The 24,825-nt window shown below is 44.8% G+C and overlaps 1 protein-coding gene across 3 annotated transcripts in view; it reads right to left on the bottom strand.

The window, feature by feature from the left end:
* Positions 1 to 2,759: 2,759 nt before the first annotated feature.
* Positions 2,760 to 24,825, bottom strand: part of nptx1l (neuronal pentraxin 1 like) — a 39,609-nt gene continuing 17,543 nt past the window's right edge. The window contains exons 1-6 of one of the 3 annotated variants that reach the window (XM_048554898.2): positions 9,418 to 9,578; positions 8,142 to 9,152; positions 7,371 to 7,584; positions 6,145 to 6,389; positions 5,129 to 5,308; positions 2,760 to 4,052 (exon numbers count right to left, since the gene is read on the bottom strand). In XM_048554898.2, coding sequence (XP_048410855.1) covers positions 3,831 to 4,052; positions 5,129 to 5,308; positions 6,145 to 6,389; positions 7,371 to 7,584; positions 8,142 to 8,438 — 1,158 coding nt within the window. In that variant the 5' untranslated portion in view covers positions 8,439 to 9,152; positions 9,418 to 9,578 and the 3' untranslated portion in view covers positions 2,760 to 3,830. Of the gene's footprint in view, positions 4,053 to 5,128; positions 5,309 to 6,144; positions 6,390 to 7,370; positions 7,585 to 8,141; positions 9,153 to 9,417; positions 9,579 to 24,825 lie in introns of those variants that run through there. The other 2 variants (XM_048554897.2, XM_048554899.2) reach the window with 2 other exon arrangements.

Genomic DNA, 24,825 nt, shown 5'->3' with positions numbered 1-24,825 from the left:
ACAGTCATCAATGTACCGGAGGAAGAGGTGGGGTTTGGGGCCTGTGTAGGTGCGGAAGATGGACTGTTCCACGTAACCTACAAAGAGGCAGGCATAGCTGGGGCCCATGCGGGTGCCCATGGCCACCCCCTTAGGGCGGCGCCGATACAGTCATCAATGTACCGGAGGAAGAGGTGGGGTTTGGGGCCTGTGTAGGTGCGGAAGATGGACTGTTCCACGTAACCTACAAAGAGGCAGGCATAGCTGGGGCCCATGCGGGTGCCCATGGCCACCCCCTTAGTCCACGTAACCTACAAAGAGGCAGGCATAGCTGGGGCCCATGCGGGTGCCCATGGCCACCCCCTTAGTTCCACGTAACCTACAAAGAGGCAGGCATAGCTGGGGCCCATGCGGGTGCCCATGGCCACCCCCTTAGTTCCACGTAACCTACAAAGAGGCAGGCATAGCTGGGGCCCATGCGGGTTCCCTAACCGGTTCTTCCTCTCACCCATCCCTTCCTCCCACCCCCAGCCGCACCCCCAGCTAAACACTGCAAAAACTCCATCCCCTATTCCCAATTCCTCCGCCTCCGCCGCATCTGCTCCCACGATAAGACATTCCACTCCCGCACATCCCAGATGTCCAAGTTCTTTAAGGACCGCAACTTCCCCCCCACGGTGATTGAGAACGCCCTTGACCGCGTCTCCCGCATTTCCCGCGACACATCCCTCACACCCCGCCCCCGCCACAACCGCCCCAAGAGGATCCCCCTCATTCTCACACACCACCCTACCAACCTCCGGATACAACGCATTATCCTCCGACACTTCCGCCATTTACAATCCGACCCCACCACCCAAGACATTTTTCCATCCCCACCCCTGTCTGCTTTCCGGAGAGACCACTCTCTCCGTGACTCCCTTGTTCGCTCCACACTGCCCTCCAACCCCACCACACCCGGCACCTTCCCCTGCAACCGCAGGAAATGCTACACTTGTCCCCACACCTCCTCCCTCACCCCCATCCCAGGCCCCAAGATGACATTCCACATTAAGCAGAGGTTCACCTGCACATCTGCCAATGTGGTATACTGCATCCACTGTACCCGGTGCGGCTTTCTCTACATTGGGGAAACCAAGCGGAGGCTTGGGGACCGCTTTGCAGAACACCTCCGCTCAGTTCGCAACAAACAACTGCACCTCCCAGTCGCAAACCATTTCCACTCCCCCTCCCATTCTCTTGATGACATGTCCATCATGGGCCTCCTGCACTGCCACAATGATGCCACCCGAAGGTTGCAGGAACAGCAACTCATATTCCGCCTGGGAACCCTGCAGCCATATGGTATCAATGTGGACTTCACCAGTTTCAAAATCTCCCCTTCCCCCACTGCATCCCTAAACCAGCCCAGTTCATCCCCTCCCCCCACTGCACCACACAACCAGCCCAGCTCTTCCCCCCCACCCACTGCATCCCAAAACCAGTCCAACCTGTCTCTGCCTCCCTAACCGGTTCTTCCTCTCACCCATCCCTTCCTCCCACCCCCAGCCGCACCCCCAGCTACCTACTAACCTCATCCCACCTCCTTGACCTGTCCGTCTTCCCTGGACTGACCTATCCCCTCCCTACCTCCCCACCTACACCCTCTCCACCTATCTTCTTTGCTCTCCATCTTCGGTCCGCCTCCCCCTCTCTCCCTATTTATTCCAGTTCCCTCCCCCCATCCCCCTCTCTGATGAAGGGTCTAGGCCCGAAACGTCAGCTTTTGTGCTCCTGAGATGCTGCTTGGCCTGCTGTGTTCATCCAGCCTCACATTTTATCATCTTGGAATCTCCAGCATCTGCAGTTCCCATTATCTCCAGTACATTTTTAGATCCATTTTTGGAAACCTTGGCTGCCAAATTATACATACAGTTTAGTCATTAAGACAGGTCAGAGCAAAACTAATTGTGAAGGTGTGACAAATCATATACACACATATATGTTCATATTTACATATACACTTTATATATAAAGTTCTTCCAGAATAATTCCCGTATGGGTAAAGGTTTGACTTATTCTCTGGGAGTCACCATTCTAGGTCAATGGCTGTCTACTCCCGTAGTTAACATTGAAGCCGTGTCTTTTTGGACACATAATAAGTGGTTAACTCCCACGCATATTCTGAAGCCATGGGTTTGTCATCAACAAAACTTTTCACAGGCTGAGGTACACACGACTCAAATAAATCAAATCAAATCAAAAACACAAGTTGCGTTTTCTTCCACTCGATGCACTTTTCAACTATTGTAAGTGCTTGTGTTTGGAGTATTTTTTTCAACCAAACTCAATGTTTTACAATTTGCAAAAAACAGGTTTGTCATTCCCGTTCAAAATGTCATGGCAAATAGTAAAGTTTGTCACTGCATTGAGCCTTTGTGTCTATTCATTATATACTTTAACATTGTCTGTGACAATTGGCTACTATTCCAGCTTCCTGTTAAAGTGTGAACAATGCAGATCACAGATGGTTGTACATAACATTGTGCAGTACTTCATGGGGTTCTTGTGACACCATGATAATGTCCCACTTCTGAGCCAGAAGGCCCAGATTTAGTATCCACCTGCTTCAGAGCTGTATCACAACATCTCTGAACAGGTTGGTTAGAGAATAACTAGATGTTCTTCACTCTTGAGCTAAGATACAGGCAGTTCAATCTGCCTGGCATCCTTATATTCCTGCCGCACAGGAAAACTTATGGATGATTACTTTGTCACAGAGTAAAAATGAGCCTGATCAATGCTAGTGATCTTTCTGTCTCTTTATTGTGTAAAAATAAAATTGACAGTACATGTCACATTTGCATCAAATGAAAAAGCATTCATGACATAAAAACATAGCGCTTTTTAAAGAAATGGTTGTCTAATGTAGAGTCTAATCATTATATTATCCAGAAATGAGATTTACGGACAGTATGGGAATCTTGATTCAGAATATTTACAACTTTGGTTTGCATGTGAAAGTGTATGGTACATATAATTTCCGCATATTGTACAATATTTACATCTACAAATATTTTACTTGCCAGTGTCTGGCCAAAAACAATAGTTTATACCTTCTAAATATTTTGGGGGAAAATCCTCATTCAGACATCAAATTTAATAAAAATGTTAGTACGTTTGCAAAATTTCCTTTTTTAGAAAAAATAATTATTTTTCACTAGAGGGCGCAACGTTACAATTATTTTTTTTCTCAATCAGTCTCCAATGGATTAACTGTCGATCAGAACAAATTTACAAAATAAATGCACATAAATCGCCATGCCGTAAGCCTGTGATGTGATAAAATGGACCTTTTAAAAAAAAGCACCCGCGTTATTCTACACCTTCAGTTTACCACTATGTGTTCAGCATTTTTGCAGCCGTACCTTCGTCAGTACGTGTGTAATTTGCAATAGAGCGCACAGTCATAGCAATATTATTTTAACAAGACATGTTCCCACAACGCAATTATCTCAAATTGTGTGTTTATTTTTTTAAGAATATGCAAACGGAAAGGATAAAAGACTACTTGTTGCATTTTGCACCTGCCAAAGGCACTCAGGCTAATTGGCATCAAGTAAACACGCCATCAGACACTTAAAGCATATGGCTTTCCCAGGACTGTTGGCTGTCAGTGAAGGTCGGGAGGAGAGCACTTTGATGCTCCCTCGTTAATACGCCTGAGAAGCATGATCCAGTTGTCATGACAAGAAATTGTAAATACTTTTTACCAACTTAAGTAACTTTTTTTTGCAGAAGATTCTTGTAAGTTTTATTCCTGAAAAGAGAAATTTGATTTTGGAGTCGTAGAAGATAATCCCACTGGAGGATTAATTAATCTGGCGGCACGCTTCAAATGTCCACTTGGTGGCGCCACCGTAGATGTCAACATTGGCTTCAGTCCATGCAATCACATTCCCCACCAAAGTCTTGGAGCTGCAGTTAGCCAGGCTGTAGACCTCTCCTGGAGTTAGGACCCTATCCCACATGTGAAAGTGGGACATCTCACCCACAAAGGCCTGTGTGGCATCAAACCCACCTCCTAACGTATCCTAATTCAGAAGGAGATAAAATAACCATGTTAGTAACGAGAAGGTTATCTCCGTAAGTTTTTTTGTGTGTGTGTATACTTACCTTCCTCTATTCCTTGCAAGAAGCAAGTTGCTGACCCAGAGAAAGCTAAAACCAGGTACAGGGTAGTCCTCGCATCCCCAGGTGACAGATTTTATTCACCTCTTTACCGACCCAAGCACCTTTGCCCCCCTAAGACGCTGCTTGGCCTGCTGTGTTCATCCAGCTCCACACTTCGTTATGTCTCTGCGGATGTGTGTCCGACTCAAATTTCTGCAGAGATAGTAGGAACTGCAGATGCTGGAGAATCTGAGATAACAAGGTGTAGAGCTGGATGAACACAGCAGGGTCAGGGCCCGAAACGTCGGTTTTCCTGCTCCTCTGATGCTGCTTGGCTTGCTGTGTTCATCCAGCTCACAGCTTGTAAACTCAAATTTTCTGCAGGCGTCTTGCAGCGACCCAAGTAGTTCGTATCAGAGATAATGGGAACTGCAGATGCTGGAGATTCCAAGATAATAAAATGTGAGGCTGGATGAACACAGCAGGCCAAGCAGCTCTCTGATGAAGGGTCTAGGCCCGAAACGTCAGCTTTTGTGCTCCTGAGATGCTGCTTGGCCTGCTGCGTTCATCCAGCCTCACATTTTATTACCAAGTAGTTCGTAGGTGTGATTCAGGCAATGACGCCTATGGACACTTGGGGCGCTGTAAGTCGCTTGCGAGAGGCTCCGGCCTTCGCGACCTGAATTCATTGCCGTCGAATTAAACCACCACTGTTCCAGTTCACTCCGCCCATAGACATGGACGCGTGTTTGATTCATTCGTGTTTGCCACAGTAGCTAATTTATTGGCGAGTGGCCTGTTTATTGGAATGGTGCTAACCGCCCTGTGCCGTTGGATTTACCTTCAACTTGGATGGTTCCTTGGAATGATGTGATAATTTTCATCATGCAGCAAACCCAGCTGGATGATCGCTCAGTTTTAACCGTTTTCATTCAATATCTTATTGCATTCATAACGCTCTTTTTTAATACTGTTATTTTACAAGTGCGACAACTACCTGTTCTTGGCCCAACACCATGATTCCGCCTGGTTTAATGGGATGCCACGGTGCTAGGTTTTCTCCATTCCCCCTTTTCAGTCCGTCCTGGTAGGCTTCCCAAACACCATCTCTCGTAGACCACGTGACACAGATATGATGCCATTTCCCATCATTAATAACGAAAGGAAGTTTGGCTACCTGCAAGAAAAGGGCGGATTTTAAAGTTGTTGGCACTTCCCATGTTTGCTGATTGTTTTCTGTAATTGGATATCGCCCCAAAAACTGAGTAGCGTGGAGTATGATTGACCTTATTACCCTGTCCCTTCACATTGAAGGTGCATAGCAACACTGAATATTGAATCGAGATTCATTAGGAGAGCCTTTATTTCCAGTAGGTCTGAGAATAAGAAGTCCCTGATAACGACCCACTTAAGAACGTGTTTCAAATTAACATTATTACAATGTAAGATAACCAGATCTGCGTACATCTGGTCATCCTAATTTGTAGTAATGTAACTTGAAACATGTTCTTGGACGGGACGTACAGAGACCTCTTACTCTACGACTTACTGGAATTTACCGTAAATATTTCTATTGTAATAATAAACAAAAATTGCTGTAAAAACTCAGTTCTGAAGAAGGGTCACGGGACCTGAACGGTTGACTGCCTTCTTTCCAGGGATGTGGTTAGACCTGCTGAATTCTTCCAGCAATTCCTGATTTTGTTTCTGATTTCCAGCATCTTTTTGGATGCTGTGTTAGCGCTTCGGCCGACTATTTTGAGCATCTATCCGAGACAGGATGGCTATCGGTTGATACAAACCATCCAAGATTCCTTCTAATGGCAGAACAGACATGAGGCCGAACGGCCGACCCGTCCCTCTGATGTATTGACGAAGAAACTAAACCCCTCAACCAACAGAAATCACTTATACCTAACTAAAGAGGAGTTTGCAGGTAGCTCCTATTGCTGCTCCTTTCCCCATCAGGTTATTTTTGCACTTCTCCCCATGGATGCTGAGGTCATGACTCACCTTGTCATTAATCAGGATCTCCATCGGGTTATTCCCCCACTCGATGAGAACCAGCTCGTTAGATTGTCCCGGGACAGCGTAGGAGAACGGGGTACCTACTCCGGGTGAAGCATTGGACTTAAGCCACATACAGACAGTCATGGCGTACATTTCAGGCAAACTTTTCTTCACCTTGGCGTACATGTAGTTGGTCCTCAAAGGAAATGTGATCTGGAATTTATCTGTCGGTCTTGAATTTCTCTGTCCTGTATAATGTCAAGAGAACGAGAGATAGAGACAGAGATTGACTACAATGTGCACGGGTTAGATGGGGCAGCCTTGATGGGAATGAGCTGGAACGGACCGTGTTGTGAAAATCGAGCTCTCAGAAACTGTGCCGTGTGCTTCCACTGCACAGTTCAGGTGCTGAATCACATCAATTCTTATATAACTGCCACTCTAGATTAATCCCCATCAATGCATCCCGCAGTATAATCCCGGTCATGTGAGCGGCGTCCTGGGACATTTTTGATTCCATTCCATTGGAGACGGCTGCGCAATCCATAATGCAGCAGCACAGAGAGAGAGAGAGGGGGGAGGCGGTCTCTGCTCTCGGCCATCCGGATGAAGTTTTACGAACCAGCTTGCTCACTGTGCCAGAATACTGCCGTAATGCGCTTGTGGTTCAGTCAAGACCCAGCGCTGAAAAGCTGCAGCGCGGCTTCCGCCAGCGCACCCTTCCCCGCGGAACCGGCTGCAGCCATCCGACTAAATATAGCGGCTATTTGCAGCACAGGGGAGGGGTGTAGTTTAGGAGGAAGAGGGCAGGTAATTGCCATCTTTTTTTGTAACAGCCGTTACCCATGGGTGACATTTTACCAAGCTTTAACCTTCATCGAATTGGACCGTATTCTAACTGATTTGCGGGAATGTATGAACACTTAGTATTAATTCCCGTGGTTAGGAATATCACTCATAGGGTACAATACACTGCTCTGTTTCCACTTGCCCTACATGTTCAACTGCCTATCAGCCGCGTCCTCTCACCAACCACCCGGATTTCCCATTCACTTCCCTAACCCAGCCTAAAACACGTAAAATGTGACAGTCCCATCGGTTCCTCTACTTGTAAAATATCATACAATTCAAACTTTGTTTTATTGCTCCGTACAAGGGGTAACTTCGTTCGTTGTAACTCGGGACAAGAGAAGTATTTGAGCTCAAGAGTTTTCTAAAGAGCAACCCACCTTTCTCCAAATCACTGATCCTCTGATGGAGAGAATTCAGAGCATTCTCGATCTTGCCCCTGTTCTCCGTCGTGTCGTTTCGCACCGCGTTTTTGGTCTCCTCCAAGCTGTTGACTCTGGACAGAACTTGTTTCTCTAGATGGTCTATCTTGTTCTGCAGAAGATCTTTCAAGCTATTTGTCTGAACGGAAGCATTGGCTCGGTTGTATTGCTGCTGCCGTTACCGAGAGCGCACGAACAAAACAGAAACAGAGGCACACACAAAGGTGTAAGGAACGGGTTAGGAAGAAGAGAACCCGAACGCGAACACACTGTAGGGTATTGCACTGACCCTCACTTAACAATGATGGGCGAGACAGCCCGAATGTCAGCGCCTATGCCCTACTTCTAGTCTCAGACATCTCAACGAGGGCCGAACGGTGACTGCCACTTTGCAAAATCAGCTCGAGCTTCCTTTGCCTGTAACTTGGACAAACATTGGGCTTTTGAACCTATTTACTACGGGGATTTCTCGGATCGATTCCAATCGGCCATTGTGTCAATGGCCGATTGTGTCGTCTCAACGTTTTATCCAATCTAGTTTTGACGACACTGAGAAGTTTAACTTCTCTTTATATTTACCTCCAAATTCTCCAGACGTGTTTTGAGTGATTGTAAAATTTGTCCAAGTTGATTTAATGTATCCGCTTGAGCTACAGAGAGATCTCCCATGGGATATCTACCCTTTCCTGACTGCTTACTGCGGAATGCCTTTCGGGGCAGTTCACTCACCGAGGGCTCAGACACACTCTGACTTTCGCATCTGCTTAGCTTAGCGGTCAGTTCCCTGATGGTCTCCTTCTGATTCATAATCGTCTCCTTCTGTTGCAGTATGGTCTCCCGGAGCTGAAGGATAGTCCCTTTGATATCCTCGACCGGACCACTGTTCTGCATGGGGGCAGAGCACATGGGGTCCATGTCCAAAGGGATGGAGGTGCAGATGAACCGCGTCTGAGCGAAATCTTGGGCCGCTGCTCTCGCCACTAGGAAGGAGAGGGCGAAAAACCTGCCGAAGGCTGCGCGGGACATGGTTTCGAAGAGACAGTTGCAGAGGCGGATTCAGCACCACGGAGCTGTCCAGGTTGACTGAAGATCTGCACAGCGCGCAGGCGCCTTTTATACCCACTCACATGGCCACGTCCAGAAGGGGTGGAATCCCAGTTTAATTGCTTCGTTTCTTGCCTTGCGACCGCGTCAAATCGAGCTGACATTTAACATCGCTTAATGTTGCTTGGATCCCAGTGAGCAGGAAGAGAAAGTGTGTGTGTTTGTGTGTGTGTATGTGTGTATAAGGGGTAGCTCCACATGCAAGTCTTCAGAGGAACAAACGCGGCATTCCCCGGAGCACTTTGAAGTGGAGATGTTTAAATATTTTATACACTGGCCGTCTTCAGTTGGCGGTGGGCTTCGAAGTTTTTCCACATTTAAGAGCGTCAAGATTACAGTTTTACGTCAACGTTGAATACTTAAGGAGGAAGCTGTTGCATTTTTTAAGATCCCCACATATTGATGTTACCGTTCCATTAGCAGCCCTGGCCAGCTAGGGTAGCGGCAGACTGAAGGGCTATCGGTAATCGCTTTTAAAAATTATCCTCAACAAACTCTGCTATCGTTGTGCTTACATTAGAGGATACCTCTCATCTGCTACTTTATCCGATATTCCTCTCCCATTGTCCGCTCAAAGGAGCAGCACCGATTTGAAGATCACTCGAGTCATGGCATAAATAAATTCCGAGATCAAATCTAAACAAACGGATACATTGATTAAAAGGCTGATTTGGAAAAAGCTGCAACCTTTCAATGAAAAGAGGCAGTGTACATAGAAAACATTGAATTTCGTTAACTATTCATTATGGCTGAGTAATAAATGTCTGAAAACATTAAGCCATCCAAACATCAAATGTTCAACAGTTTAAATTATGTATACTAAAGTGGCTGAATGTGTGTGATCACTTCATTCCATTCATGTCTCTATACACAGCCACCCCTAGACCGCAAGTCCAATTACCAGCAAGGATTCCCGCTTCCGCAAACTGAAAACACCCCAAGATTTAAGGTTGTGACTAAGGGTTTGAGTTCCTCCGCTATCTATCATTCAGGAATGTAGAGAACTTATGTGTTGTCATTTCCCCTTCTCATGAGTATTTACAACAGCAGCCACTGTGGACAGCGGGGCCACCATGCAAAGTCATCACATGTTTTCTGCTGCGGAGCTGACTGTGGTTTTCCCGGAAGAGACACACAATCACATGGACATACAGTACACTCTTCCGGTACAGTGCACAGATGTACACACAGACACATAGGTACACACGCATCTGGTACATTGCACAGGTATACACACCGGCACACAGATACATACCCATTCAGTACATTGCATAGATATAGACATAGACACATAGGTACACACTCATCCAGTATACATTGATATACACGCAAGTACACATACAGAATGCACACAGACACTTACACACCGTCAAACACATAGAGGTACATACATAGACATATACACAGACAGGTAAAATCACCATGGGGCTGCTCTCTCAGAGACAGTCAACTGGTGGTGAGTTTAACCTGAAGGTCACTGCACCTCAGGTGAGGGGCTGGAAATTGGAGTCCTTTACGGTAAACTCAGCCAGTGCGGGAATTGAACATAAATTGTTGGTATCATTCTATATTGCAAATGGGTCAGCCTTAGCTGACACCGATACACAAACGCCATTGTCAATGGCAAACTCTTGTAGCCACTTTAAGATGTGATCACCACTCATCTCAAAGGGACCAATTCAATTAGTTCCACAGATTTATAGGTACCTCTTCCTCCATATGTCTCAGTGCCCCGCTCCCCAAATCCCCAGCCTTGAATAAATATGAGAGATCTGCTTACGGTGTATTAAAACTGAAAAGGAATTTACATTTTTCAGTCAAATCATGAATGGCCATAAATGGTATAACTTACCTGGATTTCCACGGGGGAGAACATTTTTGCAGAACTGGGCCTAGGCCTGATAAAAACAGAGAGAACAGAAACTGTTCTGTCCCGGAATATGTGCGCTCGCCAACAAGAGGAGCTACAATATTACAGCCACTTGCTGTCGCTTAACGATTAGGAAGGAAGCAACTTACTAATGGATCAGGCCCTGGGCAGACAGCTTTGCCACAGTTAGTGGAATTGCACAAAAAGGTGAACCAGGTCAACCCCAGTGACAACAGATAAACAGGTGTCAGACCCGAGGCAACTGTCAGAAAGCCTGTTTGCACATTGAGTGTGTAAAGAAATACCAATTCCTTTGTTCAGGTAACTAATTATTTAAACAAGGAGGGTGACAAGACGTATTAATGTAATCGTAAACAAGGATTCAGGTCCCTGTGGAGAATTGAGACTTTTATCAACATGGTCTACTCAGTAGGTTTGACTCGACAACAGTATAATTATTTGTGTAGAAGTTTGTACATTAGCACCTGGGAGAAAGCTATACGAAAAAGCAGTATAACACATCAGTATTTTAGAGGTAGTATAGACTGCCGATGCTGGGGTCAGAGATAACACAGTGTGGAGCTGGAGGAACACAGCAAGCCAGGCAGCATCAGAGGATCAGGAAAGCTGACGTTTCGGGTCGGGACACACCTTCTGAAGAATTTGGACTTTTATCAACATGACCTACTCAGTAGGTTTGACTCATTGACTAATTTTTATTTGAATCTAATTTTTTTTTTCACCTGGAAATGTCGATAGAGGAAACAAATAGAAAGGAAAGACCATGAGTACGTTTTGTGGCCAGGTCCAGTCCTATCCAATGACCTGCTCAACTTCCGATCCTTCAGAGGGTTACTTAATCTGACTCCAACCTTACACCTTTATCCCATCCACACCTTGCAATTTCCTTCAATGTTAGTTTCCTGCTCAGATCTAATTCTTCCTTCATTTGGCATTCTACACTGTCCTTCTATTTTCTTATTCAAAAGTTTCAGTCACCAAGCAGTACAGAAAGTGGGACATCCTCTTGTAAAATGTGACTTGAATTTTATCGAAATGCAATTAATGTTTTTTGAAATGCTTCACTGAATTAATTTAATCACAAATCTACTTATAATGAACTGTGATTCATTGAGCACTATTATTAATATTGAAATTTCTTCCTCAGTAGCAAACAGTTTTCCAACAGAGGAGGTGTATTTGCAGAACATTTATGAAAATTGTACAAGCCCTTGAACTCTTGGCTGACCCCAGGTGTGAAGCTGAGACAACATTTAATGACGTAGTGCTGAATTGCTCTCTACAATTCATTGCTGAATAAGGTTTCTCCTTACAGCATCCATGAGGGCGTTCTTTCATTGTGGACTCGTGTTGAGTTTGGGTGGGGTGAAGCATGGGTATAGGCCTCAAGGAGGGAGACAGAAGACCATAACAACTGTTCTGTCATTAGAGAGACACTACAAGTGGGAGTTTGATCACATGGTCACCTTGCCTCAGGCAAGGGGAGAGATCCAAATGGTGGATCTATCATGGTGACTTCAGCCACTGGCATCACTCTGCATTACAAACCAGCAGTACAGTCAATTAACCAACAAACCTCACATAAATAGAACTACAGATCTCAAGATATCTTCATTGTTTTTATTCCCACTCACTGTGAGTTTCTGCCAAATGTTATTTATCAATGTCTTCAACAACTTTTAATAAGGAAATTAAATGTTGGAGGCTATTGTTAAGAAACCCACTTTAGATTTGGGACAAGACTGTGTGTGGTTTTAAACATGACTAATCCAGTTCTTTAATGTACTCACACCTGCTTTTTTACCAACAGAAAGCACATAGAACCATATATGATGAACTATAGTTAAATTGTACATTGAACTCTTACAGCTATAATGTGGAATCATCCAAATATATCCCACCAGAGTTCCTCCACAAGCTGACTTCTACTTGAGGAAGGGGCTCGAGTGCTACGGGAAGAAGGTGGTTGAATTGCAGGAGATAATTTGCTCCTTCAGAAAGACACAACCTTCTCTGCTGTAACTAACCATTTTGTAAAGTTTCCTGTTTGATCTTCTTCAGTTCAGATGCCTTGAGAGAAAAAGATAGAGAGAAAAATGGCAACTTGCTGACTTGTATCTCTAAACATAACCATATGGGTAGTTTCCGAAAAAGAATTTGTGTTTCTTCTGATTTGCTCTGCTCCTACCCTAAAGACAGTGACTCATGCTAGAATATGGTTCCACAGCTGTTCGCAGCTCTCTGATATATCTCCACTGTGGAGGTTGGCAGGCTGTTTAACCACAGGAGGAGGAATTAAAGCAGAGCCATGTCTTCATTTGTATCCAACACCCACACACATTTTCCAACAGGGATCACCAGATAGAGCTCAGATGCTGAATCCCTGGATGATTTTTTTTCCTTCTTTCAATGCCAAGGATGCTGAGGTCAGCTGGAGTCATTGCCTAAAGTCAAATGACTGAGTACAGATCAATGATTAAATTCAAAAGTGTATACATTTCAACACCACGACGCCTAGTTTGTTTTATTCATTCATGGGATGTATGCAACAAAACCATTCATTGCCCATTTCTAATTGCTCTTGAGAAGGTGGCAATCAGTCACTTTCTTGAACAATTGCAGTCTTTATGGTGTTGCTGCATTCTCAGTGCTGTTAGGGTGGACTTTCAGGATTTTGACCTGGTGGTAGTAGAGGAATGACAATAATTCCAAGTCAGATAGTCTGTGACTTGGCAAAGAACTTACCACAGTGGTGATCCCTTGCATTTTCTTATACAGTGTACTTCTAGACGGTGGAGGTCGCAGGTTTAGAAGATGCTATTGAAGGAATATTGGTAAGTTGCTGTAGTGCATCTTATAGATGGTACAAATCCATGGCCACGGTTTAAGTAGGCTGCTTTGTCTTTGCTGGAGACAAGCTTCTGCATTCATCCAAGCAAGTGGAGAGTATTCCATCACACTCCCGACTTCTGCCTTTTCGAAGATGGTAAGGTTTTGGGAGTTCAGAATTTATATTGCTGGTCTAGTTGTACTTCTGCTTCATGACAACTGCAGAATGTTGATGATGATGGGGGAAATTCATGATTGGTCATACCATTGAATGTCAAGGGTAGGTTAGATTCTCTCTTGTTGAAGATAATCATTCCATGGCACATGTGTGGCAGACATGTTTACTATTTATCTGAATGTTGTCCAATCTTACCAATGTGCAGGAATGAATTGCCTAAGTAGTGACAAATACAATTATCAGTGAGCATCTTTACATTCAACCTTATGATACGGGAAGGTAAATGATGAAGCAGCGTGAAATGGTTCATTCTGGAACACTGCTCTGAGAAACCTTTGTAGTAAAATGACATATTGGTCTCCACTCATTCAGTCATTAGGAACCTCTATACATAAAATAGGAACAGGCGTTAGCCCTTCAATATGATCATGGTTGATCTTCCAACTCAGTACACTGGCCCACTTTCCCCTCTTTGATCTTGTTAGCTTAAGAACTATATCTAACTCCTTCTGGAAAACATTTAATGTTTTGGTCTCAGCTGGTAGAAAATTCCACAGGCTCACTACTCTATGGGTGATGAAATTTCTGTTCATCTCAATCCTAAATAGACTACCCCCATATCCTTCAATGGTGAGCCCTGGTCTGGACTCCCCAGACACTGGGAACATTCTTCCTGCACCTAGCCCTGTCAAAATTTTATAGGTTTCTGTGAGATCATGCCTCAATTTTTTTTACATGTCAGTGAATAGAGGCCTAGCAGATTCCGTGTCTCTTCAAACATAAATCCTTTCTTTCCAGGAACCAGTCTCGTAAATCTTTGTTGCACACTCTCCAGAACCAGAACATCCTTTCCCAGATAAGGAGACCTAAAATGCACACAGTAGTCCAGGTGTAGTCTCAACAATGTCCTGTACAATTGCAATTAGACATCCTTGCTCCTATTCTTGAATCCTCTCACTATGAAGGCGAACATACCATTTGCTTTCGAGACTGCCTCATGCACCTGCATGCTTACTTTCAGTGACTGGTGTACAAGAACATAAAGGTTTTGTTACACCTCTCCCTTTCCCAATCCATCACCATTCAGATATGAATCTGCCTTCCTGTTTTTGCTATCAAAGTGGATAATGTAACATTTATCATCATACTTCACCTGCCTTGCACTTGCTCGCCTACTCGGCCTGTCAAAATCACACTGAAGAATCTCTACACTTTCCTCACAGCTGACTCTCCCACCCAGGTTTGTGCCATCTCTAAATATGGAGGTATTTCATTCTGTTTCCTCATCTGAAACATTCAAGTATATTGTGAATACTTAGGATCCAAGCACTGACAGCTGTGGTACCCACTAGTCACTGCATGCCATATGGAAAATGACCCATTTATCCCTAATCTTTGTTTTCTGTCTGCCAGTCAATTCTCTAAACACATCACTACCCAAATCCCATGCACTTTAAGTTTACATGCTTGTCTCTTATATGAAATCTATTTGAACGTTTTCTGGAGGTCCAATAAACCACAACCCTGGATCCCACCTATCAACTCTACATCCTCAAATTCTGTTACTAGGTTTGTCAAGCTTGATTTTCCTTGAATCCATGCTGAGTCTACCTGATACTATCACTATTTTCCAAGTGCTTTGCTATGAATCTTTGACGATAAACTCTAGCATTTTCCCCACAGCCAATATCAGGCTAATAAATCTATAATCCACTGTTTGCTATCTCCTTTTAAATAGTGGGATTACATATAGCTACCATCCAATCCAATTGAACTGTTCCAGAGTCTATAGAATTTTGGAAGATGACCCTCAATGTATCCGCTCTTCCTGGAACTACTTCCTTAAGTTTATGCAATATAGATTATAAAGACCTGAGGATTTACCAGTCTTTAATCCCATCATTTTCACCATCACCATTTCCCTACTATTACCAATTTCCTTCAAATTCATCCATCTCATTAGAGTCTGTGTTCCCCAATATTTTGGGATCTTATCTGTGTCCACTTTTGTGAAGTCAGAGCCTGGATATGTATTTAATTGGTCTGCCCCATCTCTTTTAGTCCCATCTTAACTTCCCTTGTTTCTGACTAGAAGGCTTGCCGTTTTAACATTCTTAGTACCTAATGTTCTGTTTAAAACAAAATGCAAAACCTTATTCTCTCTTCCATGGTATATTTTCTCTGTTGAAGGTCCAATTGGGAAAAGTCAGCTTTACGTATGCTTTTGTCGCCACTGCAACAAATCCACAGAGGCTGGTATCCTGTCACAAAGCCATTCTTTATTTACACATGGACAAATCCTTGACACTGATCCAGCTCCCTCAGAGCCTACTCTCAGAGTAAACAGGATTTCTGACACTCCTGCTCTTACCTGTCAGCCAGGGCTCCCTGATTGGACCAGATTAACACCCCCAATCAGGGAACTCATTATAGGAAGTCCACCTGGCTAATCTTGGTACTATCACTACATTCATTTTGAGTGCGAGCAGCAGCGGAGGTAAGACGAACCCAGAAGACTGCAGCTAAGGTAAGGCAGTTTTTAAAAATTACTTACCGGTAGCGGGCAGCAGTGTTTTCTTTTTCACAGAAGGAGTGGGAGCAGCAGAGGAAGTGACGAGGACCAGAGGGGTAGCCGGGAAGGAAAGCAGTGACCATATATATCAGCAAGGCGGCTAAACCCGAGACTCTACAACTATAGTGTCTCCCACCCGCCCTCCTCCTCTAACCTAGTTAATAAGGTAAGGTAAGGTACATTCTAAACTTTCTCTATTGAATATAAGTTTGTTATTAATTTTATAGCAACTTGAACTAAGCTTTCTACTTTAATACTGAGTGGGTGTTCAGATAAGTGGGGTATGGATGCGAGGGCAGTTGCTTGCTCCTCCTGCAGAATGTGGCAGGTGGGGGACGTGGCACACGTCTCCGCTGGCTACATCTGCGGGAAGTGCACCCAACTCCAGCTCCTTGAAAACCGTGTTAGGGAAATGGAGCTGGAGCTGGATGAACTACGGATCATTCGGGAGGCAGAGGGGGTAATTGAGAGGAGTTATCGGGAGTTGGTCATTCCTAACGCTCAGGACAAGGATAGATGGGTTACAGTCAGGGGGAGGAAAGGGGGCAGGCAGACAGTGCAGAGATCCCCTGTGGGCATTCCCCTCAGCAATAAGTATACCGTTTTGGATACTGCTGGGGGTGGGGGGGAGGGGATGACCTACCAGAGGAAAGCCATAGTAGTCAGTTCTCTGGCACTGAGCCTGACACTGTGGCAAAGAAGGGAAGGGGGCAGAATAGAAAAGTACTCGTGGTAGGGGACTCGATAGTTAGGGGAATTGACAGGAGATTTTGTGGTCAGGAACGGGATTCCCGGAAGGTATGTTGCCTCCCTGGTGCCAGGGTCCGGGACGTCTCCGATCGGGTGTATAAGGTTCTAAAAGGGGAGGGCGAACAGCCAGAAATCGTGTTACATATTGGCACTAATGATATAGCCAGAAAAAGGGTTGAGGATATAAAAAGTAATTTCGGGGAGTTAGGATGGAAGCTGCAAAGCAGGACGAACAGAGTAGTGTTCTCTAGTTTACTACCGGTGCCACGAGATAGCGAGGCGAGGAACAGGGAGCGGGCGCAGCTTAACACATGGCTGCGCAGCTGGTGTAGGAGGGAGGGCTTCAGGTATGTAGGCAATTGGGATGCCTTCTGGGGAAGGTGGGACCTGTACAAGAAGGATGGGTTGCATCTGAACTGGAAGGGGACCAATGTCCTGGGTGGAAGGTTTGCTCGAGTAGTTCGAGAGGGTTTAAACTAGTATGGCAGTGGGGTGGGAACCTGAGCTGTATACTGGAGGTGAGAGTTGATGCAGGTGAGGCAATAGCAAGAGATAGACCAGCTAGTGGGAAGGATTTTCCTGGGAAGGAACCAAGGGATCAGTTAAAGTGTGTTTGCTTTAACGCAAGGAGTATCAGGAATAAAAGTGATGAACTTAGTGCATGGATCAGTACCTGGTGCTATGATGTTGTGGCCATAACAGAGACATGGGTTTCTCAGGGGCAGGAATGGTTGCTGGATGTTCCAGGGTTTAGAGCATTTCAAAAGAATAGGGAGGGGGGAAAAAGAGGAGGGGGTGTAGCACTACTAAGCAGAGAGGGTATCACAGCTACAGAAGCTTCCATTGTCGAGGAAGATCTGCCTACTGAGTCAGTGTGGGTGGAAATTAGGAACAGCGAGGGAGTAGTCACCTCGTTAGGTGTTTACTACAGGCCCCCCAATAGCAGCAGGGAGATTGAAGAAAGCATAGGTCGGCAGTTTTTGGAAAATTGCCAACGTAGTAGGGTTGTTGTAATGGGTGACTTAACTTTCCCAATATTGATTGGAACCTCCTTCGAGCAGAAGATTTGGAGCTGTTTTTGTAAGGTGTCCCCAGGAGGGTTTCCTAACTCAGTACGTTGACAGGCCGACGAGGGGAGAGGCCATGCTAGACTTGGTGCTCGGAATCGAGCCGGGGCAGGTATCAGATCTTGTGGTGGGAGAGCATTTTGGTGATAGTGACCATAACTGCCTCACATTCTACATAGCTATGGAGAAGGAGAGGATTAGGCAAAATGGGAGGATATTTAATTGGGGAAGAGGAAACTATGATGCGATTAGACATGAGTTAGGAAGCATGGACTGGAAGCAATTGTTCCATGGTAAAAGCACTATAGACATGTGGAGACTGTTTAAGGAACAGTTGTTGCAAGTGATGAATAAATATGTCCCTCTGAGGCAGGCAAGAAGGGATAAGATAAAGGAACCTTGGATGACAAGAGCGGTGGAGCTTCTCGTCAAAAGGAAGAAGGTAGCTTACATAAGGTGGAGGAAGCTAGAGTCAAGCTCAGCTCTAGAGGATTACAGGCAGGCGAGGAAAGAGCTCAAAAATGGTCTGAGGAGAGCCAGGAGGGGGCACAAGAAAGGCTTGGCAGAACGGATTAGGGAGAACACAAAGGCATTTTACACTTATGTGAGGAATAAGAGAATGGTCAAAGAAAGAGTAGGACCGATCAGGGATAGCATTGGGAACTTGTGTGTGGAGTCTGAGGTGGTAGGGGAAGACCTAAATGAGTTTTTTGCTTCTGTCTTTACGAAAGAAACAAACTTTGTAGTGAATGAAACCTTAGAAGAGCAGGTGTGCATGCTGGAATGGATAGAGATAGAGGAAGCTGATGTGCTGAAAATTTTGTCAAACATTAAGATGACAAGTCGCCAGGCCCGGACCAGATTTGTCCTCGGCTGCTTTGGGAAACGAGAAATGCAATTGCTTTGCCACTCGCGAAGATCTTTGCATCCTCGCTCTCCACTGGAGTCGTACCTGAGGACTGGAGAGAGGCAAATGTAATTCCTCTCTTCAAGAAAGGAAATAGGGAAATCCCCGGCAATTACAGACCAGTAAGTCTCACGTCTGTCGACTGCAACGTTAGAAAGGATTCTGAGGGATAGGATTTATGACTATCTGGAAGAGCATGGCTTGATTAAATGCTGTCAACACGGCTTTGTGAGGGGCAGGTCATGCCTCACAAACCTTAGAGTTCTTTGAGGATGTGACTAGAAAAGTTGATGAGGGTCGAGCTGTGGATGTGGTGTATATGGACTTCAGTAAGGCATTTGATAAGGTTCCCCATGGTAGGCTCATTCAGAAGGTCAGGAGGAATGGGATACAGGGGAACTTAGCTGTCTGGATACAGAATTCGCTGGTCAACAGAAGACAGCGAGTGGTAGTAGAAGGAAAATATTCTGCCTGGAAGTCAGTGGTGAGTGGTGTTCCACAGGGCTCTGTCCTTGGGCCTCTACTGTTTGTAATTTTTATTAATGACTTGGATGAGGGGATTGATGGATGGGTCAGCAAGTTTGCAGACAACACGAAGGTTGGAGGTGTCGTTGACAGTATAGAGGGCTGTTGTAGGCTGCAGTGGGACATTGACAGGATGCAGAGATGGGCTGAGAGGTGGCAGATGGAGTTCAACCTGGATAAATGCGAGGTGATGCATTTTGGAAGGTCGAATTTGAAAGCCGAGTACTGGATTAAGGATAGGATTCTTGGCAGTGTGGATGAACACAGGGATCTTGGTGTGCAGATACATAGATCCCTTAAAATGGCCACCCAAGTGGACAGGGTTGTTAAGAAAGCATATGGTGTTTTGGCTTTCATTAACAGGGGGATTGAGTTTAAGAGTCGTGAGATCTTGTTGCAGCTCTATAAAACTTTGGTTAGACCGCACTTGGAATACTACGTCCAGTTCTGGTCGCCCTATTATAGGAAAGATGCGGATGCTTTGGAGAGGGTTCAGAGGAGGTTTACCAGAATGCTGCCTGGACTGGAGGGCTTATCTTATGAAGAGAGGTTGACTGAACTTGGACTTTTTTCATTGGAGAAAAGGAGGAGAGGGGACCTAATTGAGGTATACAAGATAATGAGAGGCATGGATAGAGTTGATAGCCAGAGACTATTTCCTAGGGCAGAAAAGGCTAACACAAGGGGTCATAGTTTTAAGCTGGTTGGAGGAAAGTATAGAGGGGATGTCAGAGGTGGGTTCTTTACACAGAGAGTTGAGAGAGCATGGAATGCGTTGCCAGCAGCAGTTGTGGAAGAAAGGTCATTGGGGACATTTAAGAGACTGCTGGACATGCATATCGTCACAGAAATTTGAGGGTGCATACATGAGGATCAATGGTTGGCACAACATCGTGGGCTGAAGGGCCTGTTCTGTGCTGTACTGTTCTATGTTCCATTCCTCCTCCGAGTCTGAGGACCTAGGCCGGTTCTTTATTTGTAACTCCTCCTGCGATGTTTTAGTACTGGATCAGGTTCCTCCAATTCTGCTGCATGTCACACGCAGTCGCTTGCTTCTTGCACTTGGAGTTTAATGGAAGAAATTCATTTTCTTCTGCAGGTGACAAAGGTGTCAGTTGGTGACATCCGCTGTGTCAGTCGCAGATTCCGAGGTATATTCAATGCTGGATGGAGGAGAACCCACAGGTTATGGCACATTCAGGAACACTGTTGAGGAGCCAGGCATGTTTAGCTCTCACACCGTTTGAGAGTTTGCTCACAATCATTGCATCTACCTGAACTTTATATGTCACTGATCTGACCTCACGTCAACCACGCCTCTTACCCATTCAGGGCCATTCCCGTGATTCCGACACCAAACTTTGTCGCCTGAAGTAAACTGCCTCTCTTGCTTCGCAGAGACTTGTGTAGGGCACTGCCAGTCCTTATGCTGCTTTGCACACGCACACCCCGATCCAGAAAGTTCGGATTCAACTAGGTGCAGAGTCCTCTCCTCATTAGCAACTCTGTTGGAGCTATCCCTGTAGTTGTATAAAGGTTATCCTATAACCAAAAAGGAACCAGGACAGTTTGGTACCTAGTGAAGCTTCAGGCTGTTTCTTTAAGCCTGCCTTCAAAGTTAGGACTGCTCTTTCTGTCAGACTATTAATGGATGGAATGGAGCTGTCCTTATGTCAAATAGCATTTGGCTTTCGGAAATGCTCAAATTCCCTGCTGGTAAACAAAGATCTGTTATCTGTGATCAACACTTCCGGCAGTCCATGTATTGTAAAAGGTGGGTGCGGCTTTTCTATCATCATTCCCGTGTTTGATGAGTGAAGTCATTGCATACCCAGCCACTTTGAGTGGGCATCCACAATGACTAAGAACTTTGAGCTCATGAAAAGGCCTGCATAGTCGATATGTAACTGAGTCTAGGGTTTACAAGCCATTCACACAAATGGAGGGGAGCTGCTGGCAGTAATTTTTATCCTTGTTGGCACTGTGGGCACTGCCTCACCAATGTGGCTATGTCTGTATCAAGTCTGGCCACCAGATAATAACTTCTTGCTAACATCTTCATTTTGGAAACCCCTAGATGACCCTGGTGGAGTTCACCCACTATCTGGCAGTGACCTTTGCTCAGGACAATCACTTCTGCTCCCCATAATAATATGCTGTTCTCCACCGTGATCTGGTCTCTCCAGGTCCAAAAAGGTTTCAATTCTGGCTGTGACAGCCTTTGGTTTCCCCCATCACCACCAGCAGTTTCAGTTTTGCCAGGACTGAATCTTTACGTGTTCAAAGTCTGATATTGTCAGCTGTGACTGGAAACGTGTCCAGAAACTTCAAAACCATTGTGAACACTTTCAGTGGCGGTATATCTGCCGGTGGGAAGTGACTCAATGCATCCACATTTGCTCCTTGGGCTTCTGGACGGTGTTCCAACTAGTAATTTTAAGCATTTAGTATTAGAGCCCATCACTGAGTTCAGCCTGAAGTTATGGGCAGCACTGCTTTGTCCTCTTCAAGTAAAGCTACAAGGCTTTGTGGTCTTTTATTATTACAAATTAACACCTGTAGAGGTATTGGTGGACCTTCCTGACTCCAAATATAACCTCCAAACCCTCCTTTATCTGGGTGCAATAACACTCTACATTAACCAAAGATCTGAATGCATACGCTATTAGGCATTCCTCTCCCTTGGGGCACCTATGAGCTACTACTACCCTGATGCCAATGGCATCACATGTCAACACCAGATCCCGCTTGGGATCATAGTGTACCAAGACCTTAGAGAATGATAATTGTTTTTTCACTTCCCTGAAAGCTTTGGCTTGGCTATGCAACTATTTCAAAGGCTGTCCCTTTTTTAAACAGTTGATGCAAAGGTGCCAGGATGGAGGCCAGGTTATGTATGGACTTTCTCTAACTCATCAGCCCAAGAAAAGACCTAAGTTCTGGTACAGACGTGGGAGCCAGGGCACCTTTGATCGCCCTCATTTTATCCTCTAACTGGTGTAACTTGATCTTGTTGATTCTGTAGTCCATTAAGTCACTTGGGATGCTTGGAACATACATTTTTCCCTTCGAAGGCATACACCCGCCTGACAGAAACATCTATGTCCAAGTTCTGTAGTGCTCCTTATTAGCTTCCCTGTTATTCGCACATCGTCTAGATAAATGATGACTTGCAATAGACTATGTAAATTGTTCTTCATTGTCTGCTGAAAAATTGCACAGGCTGGTGACAGCCCAAATGACAGTCTCATATTGGTACAAACCCTTATCAGTATTAATTGTATTATAGAGTCACAGAGTCATACAGCACAGAAACAGACACTCTGGTCCAACCAGTCCGTGCCAAACATAATCCCAAACTAAACCAGTCCTACCTGCCTGCTCCTTGGCCATATCCCTCCAACCTTTCCTTTTCATGTGCTTATCTAGGTGTCTTTAAACATTGTTTCTGCGTTCACCACTTCCTCAGGTGAACTGCCCTGTGTGTAACAAATTTGCCCTCGTCTTTTTTTACTTCTGGGAATCTTCATCTGACTGCAATTGCAACTATATATGGCAGGTTCTCCAAGCTCAGCTCCCCGCCACCTTTGCATATAAATCCTGTATGCAGGGGATTGGGTATTAATCCAACTGCAAAAAGTAGTTTATCATTTGTTCAAAATCCCCACAACAGTGAAATAACCCATGGGGCTTCACAGTTGGTATGACTGGTGCTGCCATTCCTCAAATTGGACTGGTTTGATGATTTCTTCACTTTCCTGATTTCTGCTTCTACCTTTGCCCAAAAGGCAAATCATGGAATTGCTCTCTGATCAACAAGCAAGGTGGCCTTGCCTCCTTTGATAGCTCCAAGGTCTTCCTGAAAAATCTCCAGGTATTTAAGTAGGGCTTGACTCAGGCAGTCATTTTCTAATCAAAAAGTGTTGATCCAATCTAGGTGAACCTTCTTAAGTAATTTCACCTCAAATTTGGGCCTGAGCCTTTTACTGCAATCAGTGATAATGGAACCAGGTGATTCTCATAGGATGCCATAACCAATGCTGCATTCTTAATCTGTGAAAGTTCTCTGGTATAAGTTCTCAGTCTAGCCAAGGGCTTGGAGTCCAGAGCAAATTTTGTTGAAGACAGGTTCTGAGATCACTGTAACAGCCATGCTGATATCGACCTCCAGTGGAACTATTTAATCTGATGTTTATTTTGTTTGGCTCAGAGTTAGAAGTTGCTAAGCAATTTAACTACTTCAAACCTAGTAAGTAGACTTTACAGAATGTGCACTATTGTACCAGTCTATAAGAGCTCTTACTCAATTTTGGTTTAGTGAGACAGTTTCGCTGTCTCGAGTTTGTATACTAGGCAACCATGATAGCTTAGTGATCCTGATCCTGATCCTGAATAAAATTTTAACCATTTGGCTGAGGTTTGGCTTTGTTGTGGGGTTTTGCTGTGGGCTGACGTACAGTCACTTTGATCAGGATACGTCCTGAGTGAGGCTATGCAATTGTCTCCACTTAAGTAGTGTTCTCCAAGGTGAGCTGGACTGGTGAATGTGTCCACTTCCATTGAAATGCCCTGCAATTCATGTGCTCCACTTGCTGTATTTTCTAGTGACAAAGCCAGTTGCAGTGCCTGTTTCAGTCCAGCTGGATTTCAGCTAGCAGGCGCTTTTGCATGGTTACATCATTAATCCCACATACCAAATAGTCTCTCAGCATCTCATTCATGGTTAAACCAATGTCACATGCCTCTGCCAGTCATCTTAGGCTTGTCAAAAATCCTGATATGGATTCCCTTGGTCTTAAATTGTTGTATAAAACCAATAGCATCTCAGATTTAGATGAGGACTGGAGTCATAATATTCCTTAACTAAATCTGTCAACTCTTGAAAGGTTTTAGTATCTGGCGCCTCAAGGAAAGTTGGGCTCCTAGTGACTGAAAAAAACTGCACATCCACAAGTTGTCAGGGAAATTACTCAGCTTTTCATCTGCCCCAATATCATTTGTCTGGAAAAAACAAATTCTTTCATATACAGGGCCCAGTTTTCCAAAGCAGGATTGAACGAGTCAGCCTTCCCTAACAACCACGGTGTCAGAAAAGCTTACCCCAACTCAAAGACGACTGTTGCAAGCAAATTTCTTCAGGAGTGTGTTTTTTTTCTCATCGCCACCAAAATAACTCCACAGAGGCCTGTATCGTGTCACTAAGTCACTCTTTGTAAACATGTGGACAGTCATTGCCACTGATCCAGCTTCCTCACAGCCAGCTCTTAGAGTGAGTAGGATGTCTGACACTGCTGCTCTAATGTGTCAGCCAGGGCTCTCTGATTGGACCAGACTGATAGCCCCAATCAGGGATCTCATATTCTCTGAGGTTCACCTGGCTGACCTTGTTACAATCACTGAGGCAATCTCTAACTGTGGCTATTTGTAAAGGTATGGGAAACCAAACTAATTAAAACAATCAATCTTTTATTTCAGCTTGTTCATGTCAAAAATAAGGGAACCAAAGCAGCAATACTGAACTACATATGGATTAAACCGCAGCATATCCTTTACTGTGAATGGATCTGCTCAGGAGCATGGTAATAAGGTG

The sequence above is a fragment of the Stegostoma tigrinum genome, chromosome 22 (genome assembly GCF_030684315.1).
Source record: "Stegostoma tigrinum isolate sSteTig4 chromosome 22, sSteTig4.hap1, whole genome shotgun sequence".
NCBI lineage: Eukaryota > Metazoa > Chordata > Chondrichthyes > Orectolobiformes > Stegostomatidae > Stegostoma > Stegostoma tigrinum.
This window is presented reverse-complemented; position numbering and strand designations above follow the sequence as displayed.